Genomic DNA, 13,403 nt, shown 5'->3' on the forward strand with positions numbered 1-13,403 from the left:
CCCCCTTTCTAGAACACAAGTTATAGAACACAAGTTATAGAAAACAACACTCTCTCACACACACAGAGGAGACAACACACACACACACACACACAGAGGAGACGACACACACACACACACGGACGAGACGACAAATCAAGTTCATGGTGAGTAACCGTGTGTGTTCTGTTCAGGAAGTGAAAGCCGCCAGTGTGCGGTGTTGAACTGTTGTTGTTCTTCAACTGAACCTTGTTCTACTTTTGTAGCAGATCCATACCTGACTAACCGAGAGGAAGAGAGACTAGGAAAGAGGAAGAGGGAGAAGAAGCGAGGAAGGGAGGAAGAGAGAGAGGAGGGAGGGAGGGAGGAAGAGAGAGAGAAGGAGGGAGAGTAAGAAAGAGGAGTGAGGGAGCTCGTGGTTATGGGGGGGGGCACCTCTAAGGAGAGGAAGAAAGAAGAGCCGGCCCTGAGCACCACCTGGAACAGCCTGAAGGGGGCGCTGTCCCTTCAGAAACCCCCCAAGGAGAAGAAGAGGAACAGCACACTTCTGGACAAACTTCACCTGGAGCCCTTCAAGAAGGAGGGGCCTAGCCAGAAGAGGTTCTCATTGGCCGGGGACGGGAAGGGCCCCCTGTCAATCAAGAAGCTGTCGTTGAACACCTCTAAGAAGGAGTCAAAGTCATGGAGGAACCTGGGGAGGGAACAGAAGAAGAAGAAAGAGAAGAAGAGGAAGAAGAAAGAGAAGAAGAAGGGAGCAAAAGGAGTGTTTGACAGTGTCCTGAACTACTCTCCTCCCAGACAGAGGTTCTCTCTGGTCGAGGTGCTCGCCTGACCTAGCGACTGTCCCAAAGATGCGTTACCGTGACGATGAAGAACTGCCACCAGATATTGTGGAATGTATCGAGTCACGGAACACTCTTTATTGTCAGAACAGTAGCTGTCAATAAAGTTGATTCAAAGTATATTCGTCAAGTAATCATACAATCAACAATACATGAACAATTGATAGCATTTACACAGTCAAACTAATATTTAAAAAATTACAGTGGGTGTGTGTACGTTTGCTTGTGGGTGTGTGAGTGTTTGGGTGTGTGAGTGTGTGTGCATGGGTGTGTGGATGTGTGTGTGTAGGGGTGTGCGTGTGTGTGTGGGTGTCAGCTCTCTGTAGAGTCCAGTAGCTCTTGTGAGGTTTCCAGAATGAGAGAAGTTCCATTGAGCTTGTCCTTCTCCTCCTCCTCCTCCTCCTTCTCCCTCTCCCTTTTATAGGTCTACAGAGAGGAGAGGAGGAGAAGAAGAGAGGAGAGGGTAGGGAAAGAGAGGAGAGGAGGAGAAGAAGAGAGGAGGGGGTAGGGGAAGAGAGGAGAGGAGGAGAAGAAGAGAGGAGAGGGTAGGGGAAGAGAGGAGAGGAGGAGAAGAAGAGAGGAGAGGAGGGGAACAGAGCAGGAGAGAGGCAGGGAGGATGGATTGAGGATGGATCGAGGAAAACAGTAAAAGAGAAGAGGAATGAGGAGAGAAAACGTTAGTATCATGCAAAGAAAGGAAGAGAAAGAGAGGAGGACTCAGACGTGACTAAGCGATCGTCAAATACAGGAAACGGAAAACAATTATCAGTGGTATTTATTCCTTTAAGGCAATATTTTCTGCAGCAATATATTTCTTTTGTAAAAAATAAAAAGTATAAAAAAAACATTTACAAAAAAATTCAACAGTAACCATTAATAAAAGGCAAAATACTATTTACAATTCTGGCTAAAAAGTTTTTAGATGATCTGAACTGGTCTATATAACTAGTTTTGTTGTGAGTATTTGCAAAAAAACAGCCCCAAAGCAAATACTTATCTAAGATTTGAAATATTTGAAAACATAAAATCAAAAATAGCGTTTATCCAGGTATCCTTGAACACCATGATAAATCATATTTCTTAAAAATCTGAAAATTAAGATCATATACAATAAGATGGATACAATTACAATACCCCTCAAGTCGCTGAATATCACTATTCACTTTTAGAATCCTGTAGTTTAGGCACTAGTGGCAGAATTAGCAACTCAAGTTTGTGTGTGTGTTGTGTACAGGTGTGTGTGTGTGTAGGTATGTGTGCAGGCATATTTAGCAAATATACAATTTTCTTTGCTATAATCCTCCCTCTATCAGTGTTGCTGTGGGGGTGCCCCGTCAGTGAAAGGACATAGACATGATGTGTGTGTGGGCACAGTGTAAACATTCTCACACATTTTCCATGTAAGAATTACTGACTGAGTTCATCAGGGCTCTGAGTCAATGTGTGTGTGTCTGTGTACATGACATGTGTTTCTGTGTGTGTGTGTCTGTGTGTGTGTGTGCGTCTATGTGTGTGTGTGTCTGTGTGTGTCTGTGCGTCTATGTGTGTGTACACAAGCCAGAGAAGCTAGTCAGAGGAAACAAGGCAATAGCACAACATGTTCCAACCACACACTCTCTCTCTCGCATCTCAGGCACCAGAGAGAGGAGCAGTAAGAAACACAAATGGCTCCATGTCCACACCAGACACACCGGAGGTGAGTTTGATTTACTTCTAATCCACACATCTGAGGCCTGTTCCTTTGGTTTACGATCGCTGCAAGAGGCAAATCAAGTTCACCCCAAGTGTTAGCGCAGCTAAAGTCTCTAACCCGTCACAGCCTGTTGTCGTGGAGACAGCTATAGCATCAAGTGTCAGGTTGGGTCAGTGGTTGGTTGCCATGGTGAAGGCACTGGATGTTGCCCACCCCACCCCCCGCCCCCCCACCCCACCCCTCCCCACCCATGTCGTCTATCCGTTTAGCTTCCTCAAGTTGCCGTGGTGACCGCCACGTCCCCCCCCTACTCTCCCCCGCCCGACCGGCCAGGCTTGCTGCCGTTGACGCCTTTGTGGCCGCCATCGCCCCCGTCGCCGTTGTCGTGGCGATGGTTGCCGTGGGAGGAGTCCGACAGTACCTCGTGCTCCAGGGTGTCGAAGCGGACGGCGGACTCCAGCTTGTCGCCGGGGCGAGGGCACAGGCAGCACAGGATCTTGCGGAAGGTGCGGAGCATGTCTTTGTCCCTGAAGGAGTAGATGATGGGGTTGACCAGGGAGTTACACTCAGCCAGGACCAGGCTGTACTTCTCATAACGCAGCACCTGGCAGGAGTCACAGCCCAGCCCGTCCAGTAGGAGAACCACCAGACCTGGGGTCCAGCACACCACGAAGCAGCCTGGAGGAGGAGGAGGGAGAGGAGGAGGAGGGAGAGGAGGAGGAGGGAGAGGAGGAGGAGGGAGAGGAGGGGAGGAGGAGGAGGGAGAGGAGGAGGAGGGAGAGGAGGAGGAGGGAGAGGAGGAGGAGGGAGAGGAGGGGAGGAGGGAGAGGAGGAGGAGGGAGAGGAGGGGAGGAGGGAGAGGAGGAGGAGGGAGAGGAGGAGGAGGGAGAGGAGGAGGAGGGAGAGGAGGGGAGGAGGGAGAGGAGGAGGAGGGAGAGGAGGAGGAGGGAGAGGAGGGGAGGGAGAGGAGGGGAGGGAGAGGAGGGGAGGAGGGAGAGGAGGAGGAGGGAGAGGAGGAGGAGGGAGAGGAGGGGAGGGAGAGGAGGGGAGGAGGGAGAGGAGGGGAGGAGGGAGAGGAGGGGAGGAGGGAGAGGAGGAGGAGGGAGAGGAGGGGAGGGAGAGGAGGGGAGGAGGGAGAGGAGGGGAGGAGGGAGAGGAGGAGGAGGGAGAGGAGGGGAGGAGGGAGAGGAGGAGGGAATGGTGAGAGAGGAAGGAAGGAAGGAAGGAAGGAAGGGAGGGGAGGGAGAAGAAGAGGAAAGGCACAAAGAAAGTGAGAGAGGGAGGAAAAGAGAGCAGGAAGGAGGTTTGAAGGAGAGAGGACAGAGTGGGGATAGGAGAGGGAGGGAGGGAGAGATTGTAACTGTGCTGTAACACACACACACACACACACACACATTTCAGCGTGTGGTTTGGGGTTGGTCTTTTGGATCAGATTTCATTATGATAATACCTAATTACACAATGTAACAGCTCAGGAATTCTCTCTCACACACACAAAACATGGATTTTCATGCACACAAATTCCCACGAAATAAGGATACTGATACCTAAAAAATGTGCAAGGACAGTAAAACAACCGCACACACTCGGACACACAGGAGAGGAGAGAGAGGAGAGGAGGGAGAGGGGAGGAGGGAGAGGAAGGAGAGGGGATGACAGGAGGAGGGAAGGAGAGGAGGGAGAGGGGAGGAGGGAGGAGACAGTAGAGAAGAGAGTGTTTTCGTATGGTGGTGGTTTAACTATGCAGCTCTGTCTGTCTGGACATGCTCAGAGTTTCCAAACACACACACTCACACACACACACACACACATGGGAACATACTAACACAAACACTATAGGATTTAGGATAGCCCGCTCGGAAATTGTTGACAGGAGCAGTTCTAAAAATTTCAATGGAGCTGTACTTACTTGAACTTGAACACACACACACACTTTCTAGGAAGACATAATCGCTAAACACACACACATTTGTGGCATGCAAATAGTTTCTATTTAATGTGTGTGTGTGTGTGTGTGTGTGTTTGTGTGGAAGAGATAAAGTGGGAAACATTTAACATTCCTGAACTTGAGGAATTTAATCAGGAACTAAAACATGGGAGGATGGGAAGAAGGAGTGAAGAGAGGAGGAGAGGGGGGAAGGAGGAGGAGAGGAGAGGAGGAGAGGAGGAGAGGAAGGTAGGAGGAGGAGAGGAGGAGAGGAGGAGAGGGGGAAGGAGGAGGAGAGGAGAGGAGGAGAGGAGGAGAGGAGGAGAGGAAGGTAGGAGGAGGAGAGGAGGAGAGGAGGAGAGGGGGGAAGGAAGAGGAGAGGAGGAGGAAGAGAGGAGAGAAGGAGGAGAGGAGGAGGAGAGGAGGGAAGGAGGAGAGGAGGAGGAAGAGAGGAGAGAAGGAGGAGAGGAGGGGAGAGGAGGAGAGGGGGGAAGGAGGAGAGGAGGAGGAAGAGAGGAGAGGAGGAGAGGGGGGAAGGAGGAGGAGAGGAGGAGAGGGGGGAAGGAGGAGAGGAGGAGAGAAGGAGAGGGGGGAAGGAGGAGGAGAGGAGGAGAGGGGGGAAGGAGGAGGAGAGGAGAGGAGGAGAGGAGGAGATGGGGGAAGGAGGAGGAGAGGAGGAGGAAGAGAGGAGAGGAGAGGAGAGGAGAGGAGAGGAGGAGGAGGAGGGAAGGAGGAGGAGAGGGGGAAGGAGGAGGAGAGGAGAGGAGGAGGAAGAGAGGAGAGGAGGAGGAAGAGAGGAGAGGAGGAGAGGGGGGAAGGAGGAGGAGAAGAGAGGAGAGGAGGAGAGGAGGAGGAAGAGAGGTGAGAAGGAGGAAGAGAGGAGAGGAGGAGAGGGGGGAAGGAGGAGGAGAAGGAAGGAGGAGAGGGAGGAGAGGTGGGGGAGGGGTGGAGGAGAGGAGGGAAGGAGGAGAGGAGGGAAGGCGGGAAAGAGAGATGGAGGAGGAGAGGAGAGAAGGAGGAGAGGAGGGAAGGAGGAGAGGGAGGAGAGGAGGGAAGGAGGAGAGGGAGGAGTGGAGGGAAGGAGGAGAGGGAGGAGTGGAGGACAAAAAGAGAAGACAGGAGGGCAGGAGAGAGGAGAGGGGGGGGATGAGGGGGGAGGAGAGAGGAGGGGGGGAGGAACAAGGGAAGAGGAAAGGAGTAGAGAGGATTGGATAACGGGGAAAGATTGATCACGTCAACAGAACATCAACAGCTAAGAGAGGAAATATCAGGGAAGCGAAAGGGGGGAGGGGAGGGAAGGGGGGGGGAGGGAAGGGGGGGGGGGAGGGGAGGGGGGGTAAAGGGGGGAGGGAGGGGGAGGGAATGTAGGAAGGGAACCAGAGTGTCTGGTTGAACGAGTCAAGACAAGCAAGAGAATGTTTGCAGTGTATATATCCATGTGGATGTTTGTGTACGTGTGTGTGTGCGTGTGTGTGCGTGTGTGAGTGTGCGTGTGTGAGTGTGCGTGTGTGAGTGTGTGTGTGTGTGTGAGTGTGTGTGTGTGTGTGTGAGTGTGTGTGCGAGTGTGTGTGTGTGAGTGTGTGTGTGAGTGTGCGTGTGCGTGTGTGCGTGTGAGTGTGTGTGTGTGAGTGTGTGTGTGTGTGTTTTACATGCTGTTTGGATAAAGAGCACCTGCCGAACATCAAAAATGTAAATGTGAAATGCTGCTAATTCTGTGTCTTTACGTCTGTGTGTGTGTATATGCTTGTGTATGTGTGATCGTGCATGTTTACAAGTGTATGTTTATGCGTGGGTGTGTTTACGTGTGTGTGGGTACCCACGTACACACCCACATACACACCCCCCCCCCCTCCTCACCCAGGATCATGGACACAGTCTCCCCCCTCCTCACCCAGGATCATGGACACAGTCTCCCCCCTCCTCACCCAGGATCATGGACACAGTCTCCCCCCTCCTCACCCAGGATCATGGACACAGTCTCCCCCCTCCTCACCCAGGATCATGGACACAGTCTCCCCCTTCCTCACCCAGGATCATGGACACAGTCTCCCCCCTCCTCCTCACCCAGGATCATGGACACAGTCTCCCCCCCCCTCCTCACCCAGGATCATGGACACAGTCTCCCCCCCCTCCTCACCCAGGATCATGGACACAGTCTCCCCCCTCCTCACCCAGGATCATGGACACAGTCTCCCCCCTCCTCACCCAGGATCATGGACACAGTCTCCCCCCCCCCTCCTCACCCAGGATCATGGACACAGTCTTCATCAGGTTCACCACGGTCTCCTTGTGCCGGGCCTGCGTGGTGTGCTGGCTCATCCTCTGGCTCTTCCTCCGCACGTACACGAAGATCCTGGTGTACACGGCCAGCATGATGGAGAAGGTGAGCAGGTTGAGCAGCGCCCAGAACACCAGGTAGCTGCGGCTGTAGAGCGGAGCCATGGTGGAGCAGTTGGGCAGGTCGCACATGCAGTGCCAGCCCATGGTGGGCACCAGGCCCATGACGATAGCCAGAGCCCAGATCCCTGTGATCAGGAGGCCCACCCGCCGGTTGGTCATCTTGCTGTGCAGCTGCATGGTGAAGATGGTCTGGTGACGCTCCACGGCGATGGCCAGGAGGTTGACCACGGAGGCGGTCAGGCTGGTGTCGATCAGGCCCTGCCGGATGAACCACTGGGTGGGCGACAGCTTGATGGTCCAGGGGCCGGTGTGGAACATGAGGTGGAGGTAGGAGATGCCTGGAGATGACCGGGCGTACTGCATCAGTACAGTACTAATACTATACTAATACAGCATCAGTAGAGTACTAAGACTGCATCAGTACAGTACTAATACAGCATAGGTACTGTACTAATACTATACTAAGACTGCATCAGTACAGTACTAATACTATACTAAGACTGCATCAGTACAGTACTAATACAGCATCAGTACGGTACTAATACAGCATCAGTACTGTACTAAGACTGAATAAGTACTGTACTAATACTATACTAATACAGCATCAGTACTGTACTAAGACTGAATAAGTACTGTACTAATACTATACTAATACAGCATCAGTACAGTACTAATACAGCATCAGTACTGTACTAATACTATACTAAGACTGCATCAGTAGAGTACTAAGACTGCATCAGTACAGTACTAATACAGCATCAGTACTGTACTAAGACTGAATAAGTACTGTACTAAGACTGAATAAGTACTGTACTAATACTATACTAATACAGCATCAGTACGGTACTAATACAGCATCAGTACTGTACTAATACTATACTAAGACTGCATTAGTACTGTACTAATACTATACTAAGACTGCATCAGCACTGTACTAAGACTGAATAAGTACTGTACTAATGCTATACGAAGACTGCATCAGTACTGTACTAAGACTGAATAAGTACTGTACTAATGCTATACTAAGACTGCATCAGTACTGTACTAAGACTGAATAAGTACTGTACTAATACTATACTAAGACTGCATCAGTACTGTACTAAGACTGAATAAGTACTGTACTAATGCTATACTAAGACTGCATTAATAATACTACAATACAGCTAAAGTACTAGCTTTATATTGTCTTGCTTCTAGTTAGCTAGCCAGCCTTTTATCCTCCAAGCAGCTGGCCAGGTTTCCCAGCAGGTAGTACTGCAGTAACACTACAGTACTGCAGTAACACTACATTACTCCTACAGTACTGCAGTAACACTACATTACTCCTACAGTACTGCAGTAACACTACAGTACTGCAGTAACACTACAGTAATACTACAGTACTACAGTAACAATACAGTACTACAGTAACAATACAGTACTCCTACAGTACTCCTACAGTACTCCTACAGTACTCCTCCGGTACTCCTGCAGTACTCCTGCAGTACTCCTGCAGTACTCCTCCAGTACTCCTGCAGTACTCCTCCAGTACTCCTGCAGTACTCCTGCAGTACTCCTGCAGTACTCCTGCAGTACTCCTGCAGTACTCCTGCAGTACTCCTGCAGTACTCCTCCAGTACTCCTGCAGTACTCCTGCAGTACTCCTGCAGTACTCCTCCAGTACTCCTCCAGTACTCCTGCAGTACTCCTGCAGTACTCCTGCAGTACTCCTGCAGTACCTACCAGAGAACAGGTCAGCGGCGGCCAGGTTTCCCAGCAGGTAGTAGATGGGGTAGTGGAAGCGGCGGTTGATGAAGATGGCCGTCATGACGAGGATGTTGGAGAGGATGACGATGACACAGACCGTCAGGCCGAGGCCCACCACCATGTAGTCACGGCGACGCCAGTGGTCGCTGATGATCTTCCCGCTCTCGTTGTAGAAAAACTTTACAGTTTCGTTGTCGTAGCACCTGTGGGCGTCGGCCATCGCCTGGGTGGGCGGAACGGTGGCGGCCATTTGGCCAATGAGATTGGAGCTGGGGGAGTGTGCAGGATATCAGAGGAATGGGCCAATGGAGTTGGCTGAATGCTTGAGAGGGAAGGGGCGTATGAAAGGGGCGGGGTTAGAGCTACATGCAGACTTTCCCTATTGGTGGGTTGTGTATGGACATGCCAACAGATGTTTGATTGACATGTCTCTCCTCCAATGGTGCAGATCTGTGTGTGAGAGATCAATAACAATATTTTAGACAAGAGCTACACATTCTCAGACAATAACACACAAACACAAATAATTTAATCCATTCAAGCTCTAGAAAAAGCTTTTAGGAGAAAAACAAAGAGCCAGCTGTAATAGTCTTCAGTGTCAAGGTTGTGTGTGTGTGTGTGTGTGTACAAACCATCCACAGCCATGTTGACCCCCACACACACACACCCCTCTCCTTCAGCTACAGACACAGTGAGGCAGTTCTCTACTGTACAGACACACCTCGGAATTACACAATCACCCGTGTAACCCAATCTCTATCTAAACACACACACACACACACACACACGCACCCAAACATGCAAACACATCCCTACTGAGCCAGTCTCCGACAGAGAGGGAGGGGGAGCGAAGGAACTGGAGAGGGAGGGAAACAGAAAAGAGAGTTGAACTAACTCTGACTAAAGATCAGGAATGTAGAGGGAGTGTTTGTGGTGGTTGTGTGTGTGTGTGTGTGTGTGTGTGTGTGTGTGTGTGTGTGTGGTTGACTGTGTGTGACGTGTATTCCTGCACACGTGTTCTATACTGTGTGTGTCCTAAGGTCTCTTACAGTGTGTGTGTTAAAGTGTCCTATAGTGTGTGTGTTAAAGTGTCCTATAGTGTGTGTGTGTTAAAGTGTCCTATAGTGTGTGTGTGTAAGGTCTCTTACAGTGTGTGTGTTAAAGTGTCCTATAGTGTGTGTGTTAAAGTGTCCTATAGTGTGTGTGTGTTAAAGTGTCCTATAGTGTGTGTGTGTTAAAGTGTCCTATAGTGTGTGTGTGTGTGTGTGTGTGTGTAAGGTTGTGTGTGTTCAGGAACTGAAACATCCAGCTGTCTGAAGTCACAAACTCCTCCCACTAAGCCAGCTAAATCCCTCCCACACTGAGCTGTCAATCAAATCACTGGGTTCTATGGTCAACTCATGTCATCTCAATACTGGAACTGAAACACTGCCTCTCTCCTCAGTTCTCATGTCTCTTTCCCCTCTCTCTACCCTCAGTTCTCATGTCTCTCTACCCTCAGTTCTCATGTCTCTCTCCCCTCTCTCTACCCTCAGTTCTCATGTCCCTCTACCCTCAGTTCTCATGTCTCTCTACCCTCAGTTCTCATGTCTCTCTCCCTCAGTTCTCATGTCTCTCTCCCTTCTCTCTACCCTCAGTTCTCATGTCTCTCTCTCCTCAGTTCTCATGTCTCTCTCCCCTCTCTCTCCTCAGTTCTCATGTCTCTCTCCCCTCTCTCTACCCTCAGTTCTCATGTCTCTCTCCCCTCTCTCTCCCCTCAGTTCTCATGTCTCTCTCCCCTCTCTCTCCCCTCAGTTCTCATGTCTCTCTCCCCTCAGTTCTCATGTCTCTCTCTTCTCTCTCTACCCTCAGTTTTCATGTCTCTCTCTCCTCAGTTCTCATGTCTCTCTCCCCTCTCTCTACCCTCAGTTCTCATGTCCCTCTCCCCTCTCCCCTCCCTCTCCCACCCCCCCTCACCTCTTCCCCATACCTCTCTCAGTTCTCATGTCTCTTCAAAAAGACACAGGACCCACAGTTACACACACACGCCTCTGCAGGAAACGTGACAGTGGCATCAGTGCTTCTTAGGTGCCTCTCTCTCTCTCCCCCCCTCCCTCTCCCCTACGTTCTCATGTCTCTCTCCCCTCTCTCTCCCTCTTTCTTAGGTGCCTCTATCTCACTTCCTCTGTCAGTCCACACAGGATGTCTATGTGTCTGATGACACCAGCCATTTATAAAGCAGTTCAGCAGCTGTTCTGAATCTGACGAAGACGTCTACCATGATACCATGACAACCCCTCTGCCTCTGACACACACCCGCTAACAAACAAGCACGTGTGTGTGTGAACTGGTTCAGGAAACAGCAGTTTGAATCCTAACCTGTTATTACCAGAGAAGACACACCCTCTGTGCGAGATCTCTCTCTCCTTCCTTCCCCTCTCCTCTCTCATGACCGGTTACAATGACCCCATAAGTACTACAAACCGTGTGTGTGTGTGTGTGTGTGTGTATGTGGGGGGGGGGGGTAGGGAAGTGTGTGGGGGGGTCTTAATTGGCGTTGTTATAATGTGTGCCGATAACACGGCCCTTATAAACAAGATGAGACGGGTGACAGTGTGTGTGTGTGCACACATGTGTAATGTGTGTGTGTGTGATTGTGTGGTGAGGGTGAGCCTTCCGCGGCGGGAGGCGGATACGAGACTTGTGCCAATTTAGAAGCTCTACTCATACAGACACACTCACACAAGCCTACGATTCCCAATGTAAATGACGCACGTTCACTTGTGATGGACCGATAAGGCGACCACAGGCAGATGCTGAAAACGACAATAAGCGCAGCCTGTGTGTTGTTCCGAGAAACGAAATGTCGTTTGGATCACCTAGAACACGTTTTGTAACACACACACACAGTTCAATTCGAAAAGCACGATATGACTATTTCACACCACCTCTATGAGGTGGGGAAAAAGAGACTCTGACCTATGCAAATTACTATTTCACTATCTCCTCCGGTCGAGGCGCGTGCTTGAACACCAGGGCGTGGGTACAGGCCTTGGTGAGTGTGTTACGCGTGAACGTGTAGAATCCCACCGGTGATTGGCAGGACACCGACAAAACACTCCTGTCGCGCACAAACGCTGGGTAGAGTAGGTATCGGTCTAATGTAAATTGTCCACTGTCTCCCGTCCCACCGAAGTAGTACATCTGTCCTTGTGTCTAACTGAGGAATGTTATTAATAAACTTGCACCAAGCTGAAAAGCTCATGTTTTGCATGCTGACATATGAAGCGCGCTCCCTTCCTTATAGGCACTCCACAGCTGCCACTGCACGCGAGCCAACCCGCATCCCCCACACACGCGCGCGCTTACCCATACTCGCGCCTTCTCGGAACAAGTTCAGAAAAAGGCGAAGGAGTGAGAGGTGAAAAGATTTGCAATAACCTCGCCGTTTGACTCACACAAGCAGAAAATTAAGATCCTAATTTCCATAAAAGCATTTTAGAAACAAGTTATTAAATACAACAAGTTACGGATATGATGGTACCGCCCATGTTGGCAGAGTTTACCTTTCACAAACTGCACTGAAAAAGTTTGGCTTTGTTTGAACGTAACTATTCAACATGTATCTTACCGTGTTCCCGTTCCAGTCACTCAACCATGTAAAACCTCCAGGTTCAAAACTAGTCTTCTCTCTCAAATACAAAGTTGGCCGAAAATCACGTTCCTTTCTCCAGTTTCGAGTGACTTTGGTCGTAGAGTTTACCTGTCCGTAACGAGCTCTCTAACCGGGGAGGGTGGGGGTAGGAACGAAGGGCGCGGCTGACTCGGTGACATCCGACAGACAATAGGAACATCGGTGTGTTCCGCTCAACCTGGGCGGCCGAGTTCCCACCCCCAAGGCTTCCCCTGGTTGGACGTGCGCACCACAGGAACCAATAGGCAGAGTCGCTTTGGTGATTGACAAGGTAGGTGCAAGTGTGGACTATAGACTTCCGTCTGATGTATGACGTCTCGACGAAGCGTTGAGATGAAAGTTAACAATTAAAACTGTGTTTCTACAATAACAATTATTGAACTGTATGAGGAAACAGGTAGTTAATGGAAAGGTTAGCATTGTTAACAGACAGCAGATAATAAAAGACGATGGATGTGATGAGCAGGGGGGAGATGGTGATAATTATGTAATAGGAGTTATGAAGATAATTGGCCTCAGTACCTTGGTATCAATGAAAATTGAATGTTTGGTGCGTTCTGTGTATGTATTAACACAAACCTTGTTTATTCGGAGTATGGTCTGACTCTGTCGGCATGCTAGTTAGGAAACACTTCTTTACGTGTTTATACAAGACTGGGAAGAAAAGGTACTGATATAATCAGATCAGTTGTGTGTGTATACACTACAGGTTGTGTGTAGTTACTGTTAAGTCAGAAACCTTAGCGTTTTCACAGGAAGTGGGTTGGCAGGCTTTTCTGTAGCTAGGCAACCAACATGAGCTCACCCATTTAAACGATTACACACGTACGCATGCTCACGCACACAAACACACTCACTCAAAAACACACACACACACACTCACTCAAAAACACAAATAAGAGAAGGGACACCCAATGAAACAGCAGTCAACCAGAACTCCTAGCGTGACAAAGCCTGTGTGTTTGTGTGTGTTTGTTTCAATCTACAGTTGTTGTGCAGATGTGAACAAGCCTGTGTCCCAGTGACTGTGTGTGTGTGTGCTAATCACAGATGGGATTGCTTATTGACATCTGGAATACATTTAGTGGGTACCTTGATGTCCCAATGATGTTTCCCTCCTCCCTCCCCCCCTCCCCTCCCCTC

General features: G+C 50.0%; 1 protein-coding gene across 1 annotated transcript; it reads right to left on the reverse strand.

Annotated features, from left to right (window-relative positions):
* Window positions 1-879: 879 nt before the first annotated feature.
* Window positions 880-12,417, reverse strand: lpar2b (lysophosphatidic acid receptor 2b). Its single transcript, XM_084685219.1, has 5 exons — window positions 12,198-12,417; window positions 8,564-9,037; window positions 6,685-7,179; window positions 2,936-3,192; window positions 880-1,247 (listed from the first exon to the last, which is right to left on the reverse strand). Exons 2-5 carry the CDS (start codon window positions 8,835-8,837, stop codon window positions 1,134-1,136), a joined length of 1,140 nt encoding a protein of 379 aa, XP_084541345.1. The 5' UTR covers window positions 8,838-9,037; window positions 12,198-12,417; the 3' UTR covers window positions 880-1,133.
* Between the last annotated feature and the right edge of the window lie 986 nt (window positions 12,418-13,403).

Source organism: Hypomesus nipponensis, chromosome 21 (assembly GCF_054491055.1).
Source record: "Hypomesus nipponensis isolate SF chromosome 21, ASM5449105v1, whole genome shotgun sequence".
Lineage (NCBI taxonomy): Eukaryota > Metazoa > Chordata > Actinopteri > Osmeriformes > Osmeridae > Hypomesus > Hypomesus nipponensis.